This window comes from Lagopus muta, chromosome 20 (genome assembly GCF_023343835.1).
Source record: "Lagopus muta isolate bLagMut1 chromosome 20, bLagMut1 primary, whole genome shotgun sequence".
Classification (NCBI taxonomy): domain Eukaryota; kingdom Metazoa; phylum Chordata; class Aves; order Galliformes; family Phasianidae; genus Lagopus; species Lagopus muta.
Window position 1 is genome coordinate 8,546,514 of NC_064452.1, and position 22,357 is coordinate 8,568,870.

The 22,357-nt window shown below is 42.9% G+C and overlaps 1 protein-coding gene and 1 long non-coding RNA gene across 8 annotated transcripts in view; both read left to right on the forward strand.

Annotated features, from left to right (window-relative positions):
- AUTS2 (activator of transcription and developmental regulator AUTS2) overlaps nt 1-7,650 on the forward strand; it is a 663,330-nt gene extending 655,680 nt beyond the window's left edge. For all 6 annotated transcript variants that reach the window (XM_048967069.1, XM_048967068.1, XM_048967071.1 and 3 more), the window contains one exon: nt 4,418-7,650. In XM_048967069.1, the coding sequence (XP_048823026.1) occupies nt 4,418-5,657 (1,240 nt within the window). In that variant the 3' untranslated portion in view covers nt 5,658-7,650. The remainder of the gene's footprint in view (nt 1-4,417) is intronic.
- Nucleotides 7,651-11,394: 3,744 nt separating this feature from the next.
- Nucleotides 11,395-22,357, forward strand: part of LOC125703091 (uncharacterized) — a 41,005-nt gene continuing 30,042 nt past the window's right edge. Inside the window, exons 1-4 of one of the 2 annotated variants that reach the window (XR_007380762.1) lie at nt 11,395-11,449; nt 15,626-15,729; nt 16,499-16,584; nt 16,992-17,192. This is a non-coding gene — a long non-coding RNA (uncharacterized LOC125703091). Of the gene's footprint in view, nt 11,450-15,625; nt 15,730-16,498; nt 16,585-16,991; nt 17,193-22,357 lie in introns of those variants that run through there. The other variant, XR_007380761.1, reaches the window with a different exon arrangement.

A 22,357-nucleotide genomic window follows, 5' to 3' on the forward strand; every position in this document is an offset into this window, starting at 1 on the left:
TCTCACTTGCACCTCAGTTCATCAGAAGGAGTTTTGCTGGAGCAGAGTTCAGGCGGTGTCAAGTGAGAATAGAATGCCTGCCTTGTGGGTGACGTTTTTATAGGTTTTTTGAAGATTCAGTGTGTGGATGGGTGCCTGACAGGATGCAAAAAGAGCTATGAAGTCCATCAGACACGTATCTGCACCTGTGAATACTTAACTTTGTAAATCCGATCCTATCTGCAGAACAAATAACCCTGCTTCCACCCCCTAAAATGGCCTGAGGAGAGAAACCACTGATAAAGTTGTAAAATGACACCAACCATGAAATATGACAGCCTGGCATTTTCCAGTACCGCAGAGAGCTTCAGTGCATGCCACCTGTGAAATTGGCCTGGATTGCCCTGCAGAAAGCACGCATACATGCACTGCTGTTGCTTACCTTCAAGCACGGTTTTTCTCCAGTGTTTTACATGGACTTGCACTCTAACATGTCCAGGCTGGGAAGGGTTAATGAAAAGTAAAACCTGGTCATATTTTTTTTTGTCAGGACTGTTCCCATTCTACAGTTAACTCCGTAACAATTCCTCTTAACATTTAAGTACCAAATTATGAGAATTTGCCATTCAGCAAGTGTCATGCCTTCCTTGAAAAATACAGAGAGGCTGATTTCAGCTTTTTCAGTTGTGGCTTAATGGCTTTCCTGCTAAGTTTGCACATTACTTTACTACGTAATGGCTATTTGTTTCTAATTTTTTAACATAAAAAAATATTTAGGGGATGTGCTTTTCTGACTTCTCTGTCACTAACCCAAATATTAGCAGCCTTTTCAAAAAGAAGTTATGCTAACACATTAGATATTCTAAAAAATACATTGAAGAGCTTTTCTGTGTTATTGTAAAATGTGAAGAGCAAGTCAAACTTCAGATCTTGTCACCTACATTTTCCATTTGGAATATTTTCTGTTTGGTAGCATAGCTTCATTATTTTCATGTCCGGTGTTAATGCTTCCAAATCAATTTCTGTTAGAAATTGGGGATTCTGTCCTGCGAAATGCTTAAGCATGTGAGTAACTTTACTGGCTTGAATGGCAAAGCATTTTAGTTACTAATGATACGGGTGGCCTTTACAATTATGTGATTCTTTCAGTTGCTGTTTTGTTGCTTTGTTATGAGGTGTTCCTGCTGAAGAAAATCCCTTTCAGAAATACATCCCCTGCAAACAGCTTTAGCATTGCCTGAACTCCATATCATAGCTCAGAACATGATTTATTTTCAGTGATTTGAGAGTTTAAAAGTAAACGTCATTCATCCTTCATGTTTCTGCACAATTACGGCTACCAGTTTAGTACAATAATGGTTTTGCTGATCCAGTATTGCTATGCATCCGTGTGATTTTGAAGAGTTCTACTTTGCAGCATGCTCACACTGTTCCCTGTTTGAGAAGATGCAGAGAATTCCTTCCTGGAGACGTTCTCCCTACGTAGATAATGTCTGGTGTAGCTTATGAGCCTCTCATACCTCTCCCCTGCCCTTCAGTGGCACCCAGCAGGGTGTGGGTGTAGCCTCACCCTTCTGATTGAGGTCCCAGTCTGTGTGCCCTATTTTTTGCTAACTTGACCAGACAGAATGGGGAATCGTGCCCAGAGTGCCGGTATAATTTCATCTCAAAATTGCCCTGAGCTTTATCTGCCGCCGCACGGGCCATTAGACAAAAGCACTCATCTAGACTTAGCAGTGGAAGGTCCCTCGCAGGTTCCTCTGAGCTCTCCTTCTCCTCATTTCAGATGGCTGTCGAAATGAGTTGCAGCAAATCGCTCGTTGCTCTTTTAGGATAATGTATATGGCCAGAGTGCTGCAGCCCTTCCCTGGCTGCAGTGAGATAGGATAGATCCCTGAGGAGTTTAAGATGGAAAATAACGTGAAACTGCAGTCTGTGAAGTTCTCCCAGGTGCAGAGCTGGCTGGGGAGCTGCACTGCCACGTCCTGTTACAGTTCTTGCTTCCTCCTGGAAGACTGCATGCAACTTCTTATTGTTGTTCAGGACTCTTATTACTGCACTCCAGCATTAGAAAAAAAAATTAGTGAATACAGCTGTTGTGCAAAACAGAATTTGTTCCTTCGCTGTGTTATTTAATTTAAAAGATGTCACTGAGCAATTCCATTCTAATGAGGACATCGATGTGTTCGTAATCCTGGAACTTTAGAAAGAATACAATTATCTATTGTTCTCTCTGTCAACATAAATGAAGCAAAGTAATTGGCATGAGATGCCTTGCGCATTATCTGTCAGTAGAGCATACAGCCTCAAAGCATACCTTATTTAGTCATAAGTTCATTTGAGAGCATGATCTTAAGTTTCTTTTTTGGGGAGACTGAGGCTTAGAGCTCTTCTCGTGTTATTAATCTAAGGAGCCCTTGATAGACTTGAGGATAAAAAAATTACTCCTTCCCTGACCAATGGGCAACCATTTACATAAGTGAATGATTACCTAAGTAATCAGTAATCTTGAGGTAATGCCATCGGTGTAACTGAAGAGGATGAAATTGGCAAAGGAAATGTTATTTGGATTGCACATATGCTTTCTTTAATTACAGAAAATGTCCATTATTTTGTTCAGATTTTACAAACAATTTAAAATATGTAAATTACACAGAAAAATTGATTAAATATCAATGAAAGGACTCAGTCAGCTCCCCCTAGCGAAATAAAACAATTAAGAATACCCTGCAGTCAAGTTTTTATGACTTGGTCTCACTGTGTCCAAATCTGGATGTTGTTTGAAAGACTTAAATGTTTTGTGGAGAGCAGGGGAAAGGGAAAGTAGAGGCAGGACAGTGTTTGGAGTGTTTAGGGCACAGTCACTCAAAGCAGAACCCGCTACCCAGGAGTTAATTAGTAGTCCGTGCAGACAAAGCAGCTCTGGTATCAAATGCTCCAGCACCTAACAGTTGCATTCTGGACTCTTACACTTTTTTTAGACATAGCCCATAAACTAACAGTTTCGATACAGCAGAAGATTCTTCTGGTGAGGTCCCAGTAATGACAGTTTCCTTTTTCGAAGATATTTTTAAGCAGTTGCTGCAGTTTCACAAACCAGAAGTACCTACAGCTTAGAGGTACCCAGAGAAGAATGTAAACTGGAGCTGTTCAGGGACTGCAGAGGACCCTGCTGCTCACCTCTCACTTTTGCCTTTAACAGCATGCTGTCCATCACTCTGATGGAACAGAATTCCCTTACCTAGCAAACAGCATTTGCCCAACACCGAATATCTGGAGCTGTCTTCATGGAGAAACTGCAGCTCTGAAATCAGTAGCAGTTAGTGAGACCTGAAAAACATTGGAACTGAGGAATTCGTTTTACCTTTCAAATTTGATTCTATCTAAATAGGAAGGCTACTCCACTTGGTCAGCTCTGCTTTCAGAAAGTAGCTGGGACAGGATCCATTCAGATATATCTTTTGTTATCTGCTGCCAAACGATTATTTTCTAAATAATTCTAAATCTTGTATGCAACATAAATAGGTTTCAGAGATGGAAAGAACTTGCAGTGTTTTGAAGGCTTCCTGGCCAGTACCAGGGAGATAAATCGGCAGCCTGCGCTGTGCTCACTCTACTCTAGAAATGGGGAAGGACTGGTAGTCTTAAAAACAACAGACTCCAGAGAGGCGCTGCTTTGAGAGCTAGTTTGAATGATGGGCATCACTGCTGAAGAAGTCAGTGTATAATCTATAGATGATGGCCAGCTCTATTAAAAGACCTGCACTGGGGCTTTTTTCGCACTTAGAGAGCTGCCTGTCTTTTTGGAGGTGATTGTCTCCACAGTACTGGTGTCTTGTGAAGCTTTAATCTTCAGGTTTGAGAAAGAAATTAAATTGTGAGAAGTAAACTGAAAATCTGGAAGGATGAAGGCAATACAGATAAGAAACTTGTAATGTAGAGAGGCAAGGACGCTTCTCTGGAAGTCAGTTGAACAAAATATTGGCTATTTTCCCAAATTTATTCTTAACAGAAGCAGTGGGTAAAATCCTATTACCCGGGTAGATGTAATTGCCTCCACTTTTTTTTGCATGAAATTAGTATGTTTTTGTTATTCCCTCTCCTTTTTGCAAACAGTTAAGGCTGTGATCCTAGAAATATCTTTTCTAGAGCTAGCTTCCTTGTGATCCATGTGTGGACTTCACTGTTTGAAGTTTCAGTCAGATCACTCACAAAGCAGCTACTTCAGGGACCTTCTCCTGCACTGAGATAACAGAACAGACCTAGTGTAGAGATGGGATGCTCTTCTGGTGTTCTGAATGTGTAAAAGAAGCATTGCATTAAATGGTGCTTGTTATTAGTCTTCTGCAAATCAACAAGTATAGTCAGACATCCTCAAGGCTTTGTTTTATTTTTGAGTTTCTTGTGCTTTAATTTTTACACTTCTCTTTCTTCCTAGAGAGAGCATTGAGAAAAGACACTCCAGCCATCCTTCGCCAGCACCTATCCATCCAGTAAACTCCCTCGGACATAATCGCAGCTCCAGTGAGCAGATCAGGAGCCATCTGAATCCTGAGGTTCGAGAAAAAGAGAAACCCAAAGAGCGAGAGAGGGATCACTCCGAATCTCGGAAGGAAATTAATGTTGAAGAGCACAAGGTGAAGGACAGCTATATTTCAGAGAAAGAAAGCCTGAGCCATGAAAGCCGAGTGGTGGAAGAGTCGAAGCAAATGTCCAGGGTTCCTTCACCCTATGCTAGGCCACCTGTTGTGGAAAGCAGCAGGCCTAACAGTACTTCAAACCGTGAGGCTGAGAGGAAGAATGAGCCAGCGTACGATAATCCGAAGAAAAGCAATGAAGTCAAAGTGAAGGAGGAGCGAAAGGAAGACCACGATGCTCAACATGAGGGACCTCAGACTCACAGGTCGTCTGATCAGCCACCGCCTATATCTACATCTAATGTCCATCCAAGTCCTTTAGTGTCTATGCCCATGACGGTGGGTGTAACTGGGATACATCACATTAACAGCATCAGTGGCCTGGATAGGACTCGCATGATGACCCCGTTTATGGGCATTAGCCCAATTCCTGGTGGAGAACGCTTCCCCTATCCTTCTTTCCACTGGGATCCAATGAGAGATCCCTTGAGAGATCCTTACAGAGAACTAGATATTCATCGGAGAGACCCCCTGGGCAGAGACTTTTTGCTAAGAAATGACCCCCTTCACCGTCTTTCTACGCCAAGGTTATATGAAGCCGACAGATCGTTCAGGGATCGGGAACCTCACGACTACAATCACCACCACCATCACCACCACCCTCTCTCCGTTGACCCTCGACGTGAGCATGAGCGGGGCAACCACTTGGATGACAGGGAGCGGTTGCACATGCTCAGAGAGGACTACGAACATGCACGCCTGCACTCAGTTCACCCGGCCGCCTTGGATGGACACCTGCCTCACCCGAGCCTCATCACACCAGGACTTCCTAGCATGCACTACCCCAGAGTCAGTCCCCCGACAGGACACCAAAACGGTATCCTCAATAAAACTCCCCCCACAGCAGCTCTCAGTGCCCCTCCACCACTTATTTCTACGCTGGGGCCTCGGCCTGGGTCTCCAAGAAGGACTACTCCTCTGTCAGCAGAGATGAGAGAGAGGCCTCCTTCTCACACCCTCAAGGACATCGAAGCTCGATAAGCAGAGTGAGACTAAATAAAAAGCGGAGAGATTGGGACAGAACATTGTAAATGAACATAAATATAAAGACCTTCTTACTAGTCTATTGATACAGACTGGGAATGTGACCCACTGTACAATATGTATAGACCTGAGTGCAAAGATTTTGAAATGTTTTTTTTGTATATTATATGTTGAAATTTTCCAGATCTTTTAGCTAAGTCCATACGTTCCTCGTGTCTCCTACTCTATTTTATTTCTAGTTTAAAAGTTTCAAAATTTGAACTGAAGAACAAGACATTAATCTGAATGATTTGCCTAGAAACAAGCCACCACCAATGACAACCGTACAAAGCTCTTTCAGACCAGAAGTGAAGACATTTGTAGATATTTATGTAAAAAGAGTGCTTCATGGGTTAATGGTTCATATATGCAAAAAGGGTAAGATGAAAGCTTTACTTTGTACAAATGTAAATAGATAAAATTAAGTAACATAATACATTAATACTTCTTAAACTGTGCTATTTGCAAACTTAATATTGATCAACACAGACTGCTTATGCTGTGTTACATATATTGTTATAGACAGCTAAACCCCTTCAACTATGCAATTAATTTTAAGGCTTTTCACAAAAGCCTTTATAACTCAAAGGAGCCTTTTCAACACACAACATACTTAAAGTCATATTTTCCCTGAACAAGCTCATCTGTACCTGAAACCTGTTTCTCCTGCTTGTTTTGATGAAGAAACAGCCCACTAGAAGTGTAGTTTTCTGTCTGAACCCCTGCATCAAGATGCTGATGTTACTGTACCTCGTGTATTCCTCAGCACGCGTCAGGTTAGCAGTCTATAATCACTGATACTGTCATGGCAAATAGGTTTTCAGTCACATTAACCTGGGTTGAACCGAGTAATAATCAAATGCTGGCTGTTTTCGAGAACTTTTGTCCCTTAACACGTCAGATTTATTTTTGGAAGAACCTTTGCTAACAACCATTCATGTCTGTGTGTCATTTTTCTCTGTACGCACACTTTTTTTTTTAATAAGTGATGTTTAGCTACACTGAAGCAAATCCTACAAGAAAGCCAATACTTTTCTAGAAAAATGATGGATATGTTTTCACTGTGGATCAGTAGTTTAATTAATGAACTCCGCTGCAGATTTCATAATGCAATTTGTTGTATTTCAGTTGGTAATAAAGTCTGTGAATAGTTAACAGGTCAGCCTTGTTGTTCCCTAATCACAGAAGATGTGAATTCACATGAAGAACGTGGTCCTTTTTAACAAAATGCATCATTCTTCTGAAATCTGTCTTTTCATAACACACTTTTTTATAACGCATTAAGTTTCTTATCTAAATATTTGGAGAGAATATGACTTTATCAGAGAGAATTCACTATCTTGTCTACTGGACTGTAAAATATATGTATGAAATAAAATTAGTTCCATTGGTCTTCTAGTGTATTAAAGTGCTATCTGAAGTTGTTATCCTGTTTTGGCAAAAAAAAAAAAAAAAAAGAAAAAGAAAAAAAAAAAGAAAAAAGGTAACCACAGACAGTTGTTTCTAATGATCAGAGATCTATTTTAGTAGTCAACTGAAGGTTTAGTTGTGAGCTTCAGATTTTGTGAACTCCAGATGTTGTGCAGTGTTCTTTTTCCGTTTTGTTTGTTTTCTTTTTTCCCTTTTAATTTCAATTTTTGGTTTTGGTTTTGGTTTTTTTGGTTTTGGTTTTTGTTTTTTTTTAAAGAACAGAAGGAAAAATACAAAACAAAGAAAAAAAAAAACCAACCCTGAAGAATATGTACACTGGAACCGTAGCGGTAGCTTTCAGTATTGTAAAGAGATTGTTATATACCAACCTTTTTGCTGTTTATCCTGTATGTAATAAAGTCCTTTCTAGATCCTATGTGAAAAGAAAAGTGAAGCAGCTCTCAATCTTCAGCATGTTTCCTCATCAGCGAAGACTTGTGTAATGTAAATTGTGCCATGTTATTAAAAAATGTGAACTAAACTGCTAGGTGCTTCTTTGTGTGGAGTACCCCATCGTTGCTATGGGGGAGAAATGATACCTTTTCCCAAGAGTGGGTTCTCTTCAGAAGAAATAGCTGTTAAGAATGGAAAGGACATGACAAGACTTTATAAGCTGTCTTACAGAAATGATTTTCATGGTCAGGTAAAAAGGAACAAAAAGGAGACCAAATGCTTGGCTTGCCTGGGTTGTTTTGAAATGTGCTAACGCCCTGCTTATGTTTTCTTTTAACTGCTGACCAGCTGTTCTCTTAGGTTAGTCCCATACTTAGATGAATGCAACTCCTTGTGTGAACTTCATGCAAGCCAACGTCATTTTACCAGTTTCCAGCTGAGGATATGGCTCTTGGTTACTGTGACCAGTTTGGGAATAAATATGTACCATTTCTTGCAAAGCTTTTAGTTCCTAGCACAGCTTTCATGGTGACCCTTTCTGAAACAAGCAGTTGGCTCCTCATGCAGCATGATTTCCTGCAGGTGCTCGGTCATTTTCTTTGCGTCTCTCACTGCAGACACTTCAAAGCTTTTTTCAAAGTTTCTTTTGCCAGAGATGATTCATGACACTGAAACTGGTTTTCCTTAGCAAGACTTAAAACTTTCTGCTGCCTCAACAATTACCACTTGTAAACAATTGAATGTATGCAGCCGTACATTCAAGCTTAGTTTTGTTTCTCTGTGCTGTTGTAGAATTTCTGCCTGTTCTGTGTTATTCCCACACAAATCTGAAGAAAGTGGAATTCCTCTGAATTTCAACTGTGTAACTAAGAGAAAAGAGCAGCCCAGTGTCTTTCTGGAAACCAATTTGGTGTGATCTCTACATATTCTCAGTAGCAGTGTACCCAGCAGTAGTGCAATACATGAAAAGAGCTTTGAGGTTTTTTCCGGCAGGCAGCCTGTATCTCGGTCTTCTGTGTGTACATCATTAAAAATAGTTCAAGCAGTCACAGATGGCTGTAGAAGGATAAAAACTATGGGAGAAGGCTTGCATGGGTACAGTGAGGAGTCCATGAGACAGGGTCCAATGAGAGGATCATCTTCCAAGCTCATCTCAGCATTTTAATAGGTGTTCTGGCAGCTTTGTCCATGTCTTCAGGGGGAATAAATGTGGATTGTACAGACTATGACCCTTGTCCTCACAGGTGCTGAGAACACACCTGCTAATGGTCCTGAATTTCCAACCAAGCCAATGAAACCTCAGTCCCACAGTCCAAGAAAGAATTGAGGCATTTCAGCCTTTGAATTCAATGCAATTTAAATGGGTGCCTGCCTTTGAAGAACAGTGTGAGGTCTTATATGAGTGCTGACGTTCAAAGAATATGCCTGAAAGATATGACAAAAGATGTAACAAGATTTTAATGCTTACAGATTTTTCAGATGTGTTCATAGCTTCTCAGAAGTTTGACACTAAGCTTCAGCTTGCTGGTAGAGGACAATCTTGTTAGCGGGGTTTTTCATAGCAGACATTTGTCATAATTCTTGTACTTAAGAATCACCAGCATTTGAGAAATAAAACACTTGTTAAGACAATACGACATACCACCCATAGGAATGAAGGGACACTGAAGGTATTGTTTTATGGAATACGAGATAAAAGAAAGAGAAAACCCTGAGTGACTGTGCTTGAAACACGCAGAACTTTGGTTTGTGCTTTAAAGATCCCACCATGCCCCACTGCAAGTAGTTCTTCCATCTAGAGCATCCATCACAAGTTGGGATGGCAGTTAAATCAAGGTATACAAAGGGGATCTTTATAAGCAGTTCTCTGACAGAACTTTGATTTTTTGCTGTACTTTTCTTTCATTTTGACTTTCCATATTGTCTTTGTTGTCTTTCTAAGTGCCTTGTTTCCTGCTATGTACACCTTACCATGCCTTTCTGCCAGTCATGCTTTTTTTTTCTTTTTTTTTCTTTTTTTTGGTGCCTCACAACAGCTAAATATAGGTAGTGATACATACTGCAGATGAATTGCTGAGAGCCATGTACAATGTCTGCTTTTGTTCCTTTTTACCTTCACCTGCTTGAGCTTATGAAAACAGAATTTGTAGTCTTCGTTGGACTGAACAATGGCAAATGGCAACTGGGGAGGATTCTACTGAAAGTTTTTTGTTTGCTATTACTGTGTTTTATAAAATGAATACTTAGCATGATTCTTGATAATTTGAATTCTACTCTTTCACGCATGCAGGTGACCTCTGCTGAAAGCCACTTGTGGTACTGGAAAAAGGTAACAGACCATTGATTAGATTTCTTTTACAGAGGAGCTGCTTGGCTGACGGCTTTTTGTTTTGGTAAGAAAGAAGAAAGCTGTGGTTCCAGCAAAGACCAAAGACTCAAACGATGCAGGGTGTTGTTAGTCCTATGGTGACTCCATTAAGTCTTGCCTCGATAAACGGACTTAACTCGCCTAGACTCCCACTGCCATCTCGGGGGACATAATCATCCAGTTCTCAGAAGTTGATGTGGATCAGGATTCCATCTTAAAAAGTCTGAGCTGCCTTTTGAAGGTGCTCATTTCTTAACTAGGTGAAGAGTAGTTTCTCTTAACTTAGCTGGTTCAGAGAAGCGTATATGAAAATGAATCATGTTGATTTTATAGTCTCCGGAGATTTTCCATTCTGCTTTTATATTGGAAAGTACCAACCCTGCCCATTCTTTATGTGAAGCTCTGTGGAACAGTCTGACTCTCACAGTGTGATTGCACCATGCTGGGTGCCCTGTGCATTTGTGAGTGCTGCTGTATCTGGACAGAAACAGGGCTTCAGTGAATTAGTGCGTTGGGTAATCGTTGTAATAGACTCCAATAGAATTGGCTTTTGCTGGCCAAGAAGTGACAAAGCTGCAGGCAAGGGCAGGCTCTATTCTTCCTGCAAACTCCATCTGCAGCAGCTTGTGTCCAGGAGCAAGGTTCCCAGGTGCACATTGTGGAGTCAGCGGAGTTTTCATCAAGATTTGTTTTACAAGTTCTCTGTTTGGCTGGGCCTTTATGTTTCTGCAGGTGTCTCACAACTAAAATAATCACAGATCAAATGCGTTTCCTGATCACAGAGAATATGCCCCTCCTCGTGTGTGTACTCTGGGCGTAGAAATACATGTATTTATATACATCAAAATGTATCACGTGGAATATTCCTGGGATGAAGCTCTGTACAGCAAACAGTGGGGAATGAAATCACGTTGGTACTTTGTGATCCTTACGTGTCCCTTTTGCTGGTTTCTGCTGAGAGTTTCACTATAGGATGCGTTCATTGTATTTGATGTCTTCACAACTGGTCTGGTGATACCTTGCTATAGCATTACACATGTTTTATAAATGGGGTAAGTTTAGTTGGGAACAAAAGTCTGAGAATTACAGTATGGTAACAGCCATCTACTGCCTGAATCATCCCATTAGTCACCAAGGGGAACGAGGTTCCTGCCTCAGTCACCCAGAGAAAAAACCCAAAAACCTAAATCAGGCAAAGTCAGTGGCAGTGAGCGATGAGGATTTTCAGAGAGTGCCTTAAGTGCCACTCTAACCTATGCTAACAGCCACCTGCAGTCCTAGATTTCCTAAAATTATCTCCATGATCTAATGGTTTTACTTATTGTAGCAGAAATGCTAAGTCACGGCCTGAAACAGCGATTGAACACCTGTGGGAAGGCAGGGCCCATCCAGGGGAGCTCAGGTGCAAGCAATGCCCTGCTCAGAAGGGGAGGAGCCAGGATCCACCCCTTCCCAGACCTCATCTGAAGGCTGGCGGTGAAGGGAAGGGGAGTCTGTTGAAGATTCCTGTGTACCTGAGGTAAGCAGCTTCTTTTCTTTGTTTCTGTGCCCATGGCTGTTGTATTTGAGCAAATCCTCCCTTGCTGCAGTCTACAACTTTGTTGCTCGGTTGTCGTTGCTGTGCCTTCCATTGCGTTACACTTCTTAATAGAATAATTTAAGTACCTGTAAGGCCTGTGGCAGTTCTGGTTATCAAAGGCAGATAGGCCATAAGGTAACTGAGCGTGGCTGGTTTGATGGCTACCGTATCTCATAGTGTTGAAACTCAGGGGGTAGCATTTTTGGATTTGTCACAGGTTTCTCTATTGAAAAAGCGGGGCTTAGCCCCAGGTATGTAGCCACCCACTCCCAGTACAATCATCTTTGTTTCAAGAGGAGAAAATAATTAAGGGAGAGCTTAATTGATTATATAGTTGTCAAATATGTGTTATTACTGCGTGCTGATGATATGCATCTCCTGCTTTTCATATTCAGAGCCTTTAACTAATTTCTGTTGAATCACTTCTGTGAGAGTGGTGGCTGCTTTAGCAGTAAAGCATGGGGTCTAACATTTTTTTTAAAATAATTTAAACTGCACGTATAAATATAAACTTCCTGGAGCTTTCAGTAGTCCCTGTGTGTGTGAACCTCAATGTATCAGGGACGAGCGTAATGTATTTGGAACTTATAAAAATAATTGCCAGTTACTTGTCTTCCAGAACAGTTTTGTCTGAATTCATACTGAAATGGACCAAAGCGCTGGATTTATTTTCACCTGCTAGAAAAGGCTGTCATTCTTCAGAGACACCACAAGAGGGTAGTTAAAGAGAAACTGAAATACGTGTAGGCTGACAGAATGGCTACGCTGTTTTGTGCAAGGTGAATGTGGCTGTAAATTATTTTCATATGAGCCTGATCTGCAAGGAGTTCTCCTATTTCCCTGCGTAAATGACAGAAATCTCAATGGTGCTGTGGCAGACAATCAGATTGGTTAGAGAGTGACCTTGCATTATCATGTTTAGTACGAGGAACCAGAAACGGTTCTCACCCACAGCATTTGGCTAGATAAAGGTAATCATATCGTGGAGAGCTAGGCTTTAAGTGCATGGTGCTGCAGTGCAGCAACAAAGTGCATTGCTTATGTTACAGGAATAAAGCATGCTACTCTGCTGGAAACAGTACACACAGTGAGAGCCAGTGAATGTCATTCCCTAAAAGCCTCAGCCATTCACGAGAGTAGCAACGTGTGTTCCCCACCACCTGTCATTTGGAAGGACTAACTGTAGTCAGTAGTGAACTGTTTTCTTTGCAGAAGGGAGGGGGAATGAAGATCAGGATGTGAAACTGTGTATTTAACATTGATAGACCTGTCTATTCACACCAGTAGAAATCTATGCAATGTTTTTTTCCTATTCTAACATGTTCACCCTTGCCACATCAGCAGAAAGCTAACTTATCCCCGATGCAGTTGAAGCCCTGCTGACTCCAAGGGGACTGCCTGTCTCCAGGGGCATCTCCTCAGGCAGCCTCACCAGTGAGCAACAGATTGCTGCTAAATGGCTCACACCTTCATGTGCAGCAGCTGTGAGCTTGTAGCCTAATTGGCACAGAGATAACTCTGTGCTGGAAGTTGTGTGGTGGGTGCTTGCATGGAGGTCTGAAGGGCAATTTGTCCACAGGTGGTTGATGGGTGGCTCTCAGCACCCTATGGTGTCAATCCTTTGGGCTGCTGCCCTGACTGTGGGTGGGCAGGCCAACCCCTGCAAATTGATGCTTAGCTCTGCTCACTTCTGAGTCACCAGAGCACTTCCCATGAAGCCAAGCAGCAAGGTGGGCTGGCAGCAGGGTGAAGAGCCATGTTAATGAGATGACAGCTCATGCCCAAGTGCCCTGTGGAGGGCAGGAGCCATCTGTGCTGCCCCATACCAGTGGGGCTTCCAGCAGAGCCAGCTGCCCTGCGGTGTTCTTGTGGCACTGCTCTGAGCGGTGTTTTGTTGTCAGCACACCTACGTTATGATAGTCATTATGGTTTTAAATGATTCATTTTCCACTTAACTGTATCATTGCGGCTTATAGAGCATCTGGAGCTTTGCAGCAGTAAATACATCACTGCCTGCTACAACAATATACTAATCTATTTCTTTGAAGGATTTATTTAGCAGAAGACAGTCCCGCAGGCAGGTGCATACAGATGAGGGCATGGCACCTTGCACCCGTCCTGGTAGCACACCAGTGTGGGTCGCAAAAGCATCGTGCTGCTGGCAGACCCACGGAAACTCATTTAAGGTTTTAGTATAACTCACTGCAGCTTGAATTTGGCTTTGGTTTGGGAGAAAAGGAGAGATTCCTGTCAGCTGTGTGCGAGAGACCCTGCACTAAAGCGTCCTGTGAGGCGTTGGAGCCCCAGGGGTTGACATGGGTCTGCTCATACCTCTCACTCCTGACTGACTGAGGGAGAAGTCCCTCTAGACACTTCAATTTACTCGTTTTATTTCATTTTTCTTCGACTTCAGCCCTTCCTCGCCTAGGGAAAGCGGCTGCAGAGGGCGTTGTGGGAGAGCGAAACCGCGAGAACATGGCGGCGGGCCGCGCTCGGACGCTAGGGGGAAACCTCGGCCCGGCTGTCCGGCGCTGGCAGCAGCGCATAGTCCCTAAAAATGGGATTTCTGTCTGCTTTTCCAAAGTCTCAAGCAGATCTGGCTGCTCCGCGGCTGCAAGAGAGCTCTGTGTCGGACCGCAGTGAGCAGGCGGCAATGTCCCGCAGGTCGCTGCCGTGCTTTCAGCAAAACTCAGTGCTTCCTGGTTCTGATTTCAGGCCCACAAGGTGTTGGGGTAATAAAGCTCTGGTTAGGGGGTCTTTTAAGTAAAGGTACATTGAGAAATATATTCAGGAATGTAGCAGAAGAAAAGAATCTGGGGGTGTATGAGCAATAGTGCAGGGAGCAGAACTGACCGGCCCTGGTGAGGCTGCATTCAGTGCTGCGTTCAATGCTGGGCCCTCGCTGCAAGAAAGACATGGAGGCCCTGGAGTGTGTCCAGAGAAGGAACGGGGCTGTGAGGGCTCTGGAGCACGTGTCTGATGGGAGCGGCTGAGGGAGCTGGGATGGGTCAGAGTGGAGCAGAGGAGGCTCAGGGGAAACCTCACTGCTCCCTGCAGCTGCCTGAAAGGAGCTGGTGGGGATGGGGGTCAGCCTTTGCTCCCAGTGATGGGATGAGAGGTGATGGCATTAAGCTGCTCCAGGAAGATTCAGGATGGATGGTAGGAAACATTTCTCCTCTGAATGAGCGATGCTGCAGTGGCACAGGCTGCCCAGGGAGTTCTGTGATTCAAACTGAAGTAAATGTGGAAAAAGAATGCGTCAGTACTAAGTTCATCCTTCACCTACGATAACTGGTAACATGAATAAATAGCAAGAAGGAGTAGGCATAATATGCAGGGCTTTTAAAATACATTTGTTCACTTATTTGTCATCCAGAGTACCACAAGCTCCTCTGTTAGCATGTCCACGGGTTGTCCCTCCTGGTTGCAGCCATGGAGCAGCACCTGCCTTCCGAGGCACAGAAGGACCTGGCAATGTGTGCCTGCAGCTGGGACAGGTGAAGTGAGAAAAGCATGGGGTTTCACTTCAAATAAAAGGATTGTATATGTTCAGTGTGCTAGCTGGATTCATGAGCTCTGGCAACTTGGGCATATGTGAAAGTGAAACTTATCTTTGGTTGTAGGGAGATGAGCCAACTGCATGTTGCTCTGTAGTGTGTTTCTGTGTATGACTGTGTTGCAAAATTTTATCTCGCAGAAAAGAACTGGATTATTGTGCTTTATTTCTCCTCTTGCCTGATGAGGATTCTCAACAAGGTTACGGTGGGGATCTGTGCCTGTTTCTTCCTCTGTGATAGGATTTGCCTGCCTGCCCCCCACTTTCCTCTCGTAAAGAGTGGTTAGGTCTCTTACTGGAAATTCTGTGTGAGAGGTTTCATGGTGTAGGATTACTTCATTTTCCTTCTCTGTACTCCTGCATTGTTTTTGGTAATACTGATAAGGCAAAGCAGTAAGTCCATTTTGGCATATGTTTAGGTTGACTTGAATACAGAGGGATTATAGTCAAAGTGAGCATCAGATTTTAAGAACTATTCTTCAGTGACTGCAATAAAATTAGCAGCAATATAAAGCTTAACTCTATTTGAAATGAAAAGGATTTGTTCCTTGTCTCCACAGTTTCAACTTGGCTTTGCTCTCAATGGCACCAAGACTGCTTGATAAAACAGAACATCTCCAGGAAATTCAGCAGAAAGTAGTTGGATCTCTTTCTAACTGATTATGTAAGTTTCCATGAAATCCTGGCATCCACACTATTTGGGAGTCATTCTGAACCTTATTTTTGTGTGTGTACACTTGACAACCTCAGTTCTACCCAGGACTACCCAGTTCTACCCATTTTGGTGTGAGCTAAGCACTACGTTAAACTGAGGAATCCGAATGAGAAGTAAGATGATAACTGTTGTTGTGTTTTGTTGTTGTTGTTGTGTGTGGGTTTTTTTGTTTGTTTGTTTGTTTTACTTTAAATGCGTTCTGCTATTGAATGTGCAGTGAAAGGCCTTTAATATTTCAAGTTGGACTCCTCAGGACAGGAAAAAGACCCCTGCAGATATGTGTGCATGTGTATATATATGTACGTGTTGGGCAGGAGGAACAGTAAGAAGTCAATATGATGCTAAAGTGTAGGACTTTGTCTTTTATCTAGAATACTAGATTTGGGGGCTTGATTTTTACAAAGGAAGATTGGTGTTCTGGTATATTTTCTTTTTGGCATGCATCTGTCTTCAGGCAACTCTGAAGGGTTTTTTTAATGGCTTAAGTATTGGCAAATAGGGAATAAGTGATCTGCAAAAGTAGCTGATGGGCATAAAACATCCTCTTCCAGGGTAACTCACTGTTTTTATGAAGATATTTATGATTTTGAGGTAAGGACTGAGGATTATTTCACATATATATGAGCAGGATGTCTAAATAGAAATGAGCCGGAACGATCCATATGTAGTAGAGTACCTGGCTGTAAAATAATGTTTTGTTTTGTTTTTTGTCCTGTAGGTAGCTTAAGCTGTGTTGAAGATAATAATAAACTTTTTACATGTTGAGCATCAGAGAAATGCCAGGAGTTCCTAAATGTGCCACAGGTAGGAAAAAACATTGTTAGAGATGTTCCTTGAAAAAGTTAGGGTAAAACAGTCTATTGCGATTCAGTAGCAGAAACTGTTGCATTCATGTTTCAAATGTGGAACATAAAGGGAACAGGCTATTTGGCACCATAAGAATCACAGAATTGTAGGGGTTGGAAGGGACCTCCAGAGATCATCGAGTCCAACCCCCCTGCCAAAGCAGGTTCCCTACAGCAGGTTGCACAGGTAGGCATCCAGGCAGGTCTTGAACATCTCCAGAGAAGGAGACTCCAACCACCTCCCTGGGCACCTCTTCAATTCACTAAGCGACTTGCAGATTATGTAGTTTACCTAATACCAAAATAAGCCTAATTTTCCAAATTTCCTTGTTTGTAATACATTATGCTCGAATCCTCATCCTGTAGGTCTATGAAAACAATAAATTAAAAGAAGTCACTCTCCTGGGTAGAGAATGAAACTCCGTGATAACATCCAAAGACAAAACAGGAAATGTCATTGTGAGGTAATGCTAAAGGCTCAGCACCGTTGTGGTCTGAGGCTGCTTGCCAGCAGAGCAAAGAGAGCTGGGACACCAGCAGCTTCAGGAAGCAGCATTCAGCCCTCTGTGAGTGCCAACGAAGCTACATGTATTCTGGAGCCAGCCAAACTTCCTAGGGCTGTTAAGTCAGGAACTGAGTTATTTGCAATAACCAGACTTTGAGGTTCCCAAAATACTGACATAAATCAGCGCAGTGAACCTGAAGCAGTTTGTAATTAAGGTATTTGCCTTTGAAATCTGACCAAAGGCTCACTTCTCATATTTTCCCTGAGGCTTCCACAGACCACAGAAGCGAATGTACTGCCAGCTTTGGTAGCAACAACTTTCCTAACACTGTTGATCCTGCAGCCCTTAAATTACCTGAAAGGGCTTTTGGTTTATATCTGCCCTGCCTGTGATGTTGTGACATCCTTGCAGTCTACTAGGTGAGCATATGGGGAAACATGCTGCTGTTGTTGGAAGCTAGCAAATTTCCATGAAGCATCTTGGTTCATTGCCCTTTTCCCATGTTTTTGTGGAAAAATTTCAGCAGCTCTCATTCTGTCTTGCGTGTTTAGGTGGCAAACACCCCAGGGCACAGTCTGGCACGTTGAATGTGTGCATGCAGCTGACTCGTAATGCCTAAAGACCACCACAAAATTCCAAATACTTAGTGAGCCTTGTATTCTTGGCTAAGGCATGTCTTCCATGGTGTTACAGATCACACATTATACCTAGCTGAAAGGACTTTGTTACTTCACTTATAACCTCGTGCATCTACAATGGATGGCAAGATGGAGCCAACACTGTGCCCTTATTGCCCGACTGTATCCCGGGCTGCATTAAAAGCAGCATGGCCAGCAGGGCAGGGAGGTAATCACGTCTCTCTGCTTTGCACTGTGAGGCCTCCAGATGAGGAGTCCTCCACGCAGGAGAGACATGGACCTGCTGGAGCGTATCCAAAGGAGGGCCATAAGAATGCTCCAAGGGATGACAGGCTGAGAGCTGGGCCTGTGCAGCCTGGGGAAGGCTCCAGGGAGACCTGAGGGCAGTCTTGGTATCTAAAAAGGAGCTGTAAGAAAGGAGACAGAATCTTTGGCAGGATCTGTTTTAACAGAACAGGGAGAAGTGATTTCAAACTAAAAGAGGGGAGATTTAGACTGGATATAAGGAAAACAGTTTTTCATTGAGGGTGGTGAAGCACTGGCATGGGCTGCCTGAAGAGGTGATGGATGCCCCATCCCTGGAGACATTGAAGGTAAGCCTGGGCCGTGCTCTGAGCAACCTGATGGAGCTGTGAGTATCCTTGTTCATTGCAGGGGAGGTGGACTAAATGACTTTTAAGGGTCCCTTCCAGCTCAAACTATTCCCTTATTCTGTTTGGCGTCAGCCGTAGATTCCGTAGTTCATCTTTCTCCATTCCTTGGTAGGTTCCACTAACTGTGGAATGTTCTAGAGAGCAAGTATGCAGATGAGTTATAAGTGAAGAGGATGCAGAACAACGTGTTAAGCCCCAGAACTGGTCACTTCAGACTTTTGTTTTTCCAGAATTCATTGTAACATGGACAGTGCTCATATTGCTCTTTACACGGATATAAGACTTGTTTCTTTTGAGTTGCAATGTAGCTTTCTTTTTTTTTTTTTTTGCCTGCCCTAAATTCACTTAATTTTCACCTTAATCTATTTCTTTTTTTCTGTGAGGCTACCATGTTGCTGTCTCAGCAATAATAGTGAGAAGTTGAAAGAAGTTAATCATACTGTGTGGCTCAATGCCTTATGGTTTATTATTAAGAATAAAGACAAGTACTCCACTATTTTATCTCTAATGTGCAGTTAACTTAATTCATAATCCTCTAAAGAGATGGTGTTCTTCCTAATGCTTTGGCTTCTGCCTTGCTTTCAAGCAGCACATGACACTTAAAAGCTAAAATGCTCGGTGCTGAAAACATTTTAATAAATGCATGCATAAGTCAGTCCTCATTTGTTTAAAACATTCAGGGAGAGTTTTCTTTTTACTGGAGTGCCTGGTTGAAATTAATGCTTGGGGGCTGCTTTCCTGTTCCTCTTGTGCTATTGACTCATGATGCAGTGCAGACAGACACCCCTGGACGGATACATTATTAGCTTAGTTCTCTGCTCTAAGCATTGTTAACTGCCTAAAATACCTCTTTCTCCCTGTCTGCTAGTTCTTTTCTTAGCCCAGCCTCCTCCTCTCTATTATTTTCATAGTTTGGTGCTAGATCTGACTGAGCATTCGCTGAAGATGTGTGGGTTGTGATACAAGTTAATAAGCCTCTGCAAGCAGTTAGTTCTTTACAACGATAGTTTTCTTTATTTTCAGTGTATTGCGGTGCAATGATATTCAACAAACAGCTCAACAAGCTTCAGCTGCAGAACTTTGGCATTGTTGAGCTTTCAGTTGTGGAAAAACTTGTGCTTGTCCCTGTTAACTCTCCGTCTGTGAGCCTGGGGTGCAAGTTCCAAAAGTATTCAGACAACATCCGTGCTCAGGTTATGTTCTCAGACTGCACGTAGATGCCAAAAGCCGGTTGTTCTGGAATTTTGTTTTTACTGTCTTTCTCTTTTGGATATGTTCAACTTCAGCCTCTTTCAGTCGTGCTGGTTTATCTTGCACATTCATCTCGCTCCACTCAGCTAATTGGATTAATGCACTCAGTGTATTTATTGTACAGTATTGATTTGACAATACCAATCTTTTACTCTTAACCATCTCATATTTTCACTGGCCTCAAGCAGCCTCACTAAATGTTCCTCTGCCCCTGCCTTTGCACTTGGCTTCATGTGTAAAATCTCAGCAGTGATTAAACCCCCTGGAGCTGTTGAGGCTCTGTTCAGTCAGGCTTGCTGGGCCTGCAGACTTCATGAGCGCTGGAGGCTAAGGCAGAATTGTTGGATAGTGCCCCACAGCTCTTCATAGCCTCAGTGCTGACATAGGTGACCTCCCAAGATTTGAGGCTTGTCCTTTTGCAAGTGTTTAGTCACTTGTGTGCTTAGTTTTGGTGCTTTCTGGGGAGGCTAAATACCTCAAATATTTGCTTGCCTGTGCTTACTTTTCAATGTTCAAACTTCTAACAGGAGCTCAACATCCAAACTCCCTGGCGACCTGTGCAAATCACTGCCTAAGTGTCTAAAGCATGGAAATCTTCCACTTCTCTAGTGTCGAGAATTGTTTGCAGTAAGATAATATCTGTGCCCGAGACTTTATCAGTGACTTGACAGGGATTATGGCAAAACACAGCATGTGCTGATTGCCTCTGTGAAGAAAGGTGCTTGCTGCTGGACAGTCAGATGTGTAAGTTCAAGTATGTTTGTGCTCTGCTTCACGTATACCTTCCTTTTGACCCCTGATTTCTGAAAAAGCATATTCATTATTTAGTCTAGAGTTGTGTGCTTGGCTGGGCAGTGGTCTTCCCCACCTGTTCTCTCAACTGAACTGTTTCTGGGAGGCTGATTCACCACAAGGCTGTGCTGCCATTCAGGGAGGCCCAGGCAGGCTGAGAGCTGGGTGCAGAGGAACCTGAGGAGGTTCAACAAGAGCAAGTATAAGGTCCTGCACCTAGAGAGGAATAGTCACGTGCATCAGAGTAGGTTGGGGGCTGACCTGTTGGAAAGGAGCTCTGCAGAGAAGGACCTGGGTGTCCTGGTGGACAGCAGGGAATGGGAGGCAAAAGAGTTGTGCCTGCTCCTTTTTGGTGTTGATCTGGTATTTTGGGAACAGGGTTTGCCCCCACTCGCAATGGCTGTACAGCTCAGAGATAGCAGAGACAGCAGAGATAAATGCACTCGGAAGCAGGGAGTGCTCCAGGTGTAGGCTGTTTTATTTTCTGTCTCACTGCAGTTGTTTGAGAATGTTTTCATTATACTGTGGCAGTTGTAAGACGCTACCTTGGTTTGACAGCTTCTGCACCAGCTCACTACTCTCATCACACAGGTTTCTTTTAATTTCAACCTTTCACTTGTCTGAGATCCAAAGCTGTAGCATGAGGAGAGGGGACCATCAGAAAGAAATGGGCTGTGTGCAAGGGTGTCTGGGACTGCTGTCACAGGGATACCAAAGGAAGATGGGATGTGAGGGGACTTTTTGTGTGTATGTTTGTGTGCTGTCTTACAGTACATTGACTTAAATTTCAGTTAAACAAGAATCCTCTTGAGGCTAAAACTGTAACCCAGGATTGTGAAGTTCTTATGGTATTTTGCTTGTATTGGTGGGGAGTCAGAGCCACTAAATCTCCCTGGAAACTGGCAGAGAAGTTGTGATTTTTAAAACAAACAACCACCAAAAGAAAAAAAGAAAAATGTGAAACTCCAAACAAAAGTAAAACAGAAACAAATGCAAGTCAGAGAAGAAAAGGATCCTGGGATCCCCTGCTTGCCTCTCACCCCATCCACAAGCTGAGTAGCTTCATACCTCCTTCAGAGCAAGAAACTGAGCCCATGCAACCCCCCTGGAGGTGGTTGCACATTGGAGTTTTTCAGGTTGGTTTTTTAAAGCTTATCCTGAGTCAGACTCTCCCTGTGTTATTGTGCTGTGACACATTTAATTCCTGACACAGTAGGGAGCTGAGCAGTAAAGTGGTGGATGTGGTTTGTGCTAGGCTTGCTTGCAGCTCTATGTTCCCAGGTGGCCTTCTGCATCCATGAAGCTAATAAGAATCTTCCTTAGTCAAAACAGATTCATCTACTATTATGCTATGCTATCCACAGACAAATACTGAAGCCAGACAGTGCTTCATTATGAAAGCTTAGTGTTCTGGTGCATTTATTTTACCTATGGTAGATGAATACCTGATCAGTGCTCTGAGGTGCTGCTGTGAATTGATTTTATGATGGATTTGAGGAAGGAAACCACTGTGATGCTCTTTGTTTTTGCCTGGTGGTTGTGGTGGTGGTGTGTTTTGTTTTTTTTTTTGTTTTGTTTTTTTTTTAAGAAAAATTCCTTTGGTAAAACTTTTTCCACGTTCTTTCTGTTCTTAATGCCTCTTTCAGCTTCTCTCCTGCTCTAGCGTAGGCTGTCAGCACCTTTGCTCAATCACTTTGGTACTTCCCTTCATCAGAATATTTTTCAGGTAGACTTTCTTTCCCCTCCCATTCCCCAGGGTCTCTTCTTGGGAAGCCCAGTGAAATATTGCACAGGAGCTGGCAGGAAGGAGGGCAGTGGGACTGGGCTGGGCACACTTGCAGCAAGAGCTGGTTCAGCCCTGTTCAGCTAGATTTTGGGGTGATTGCTAATGA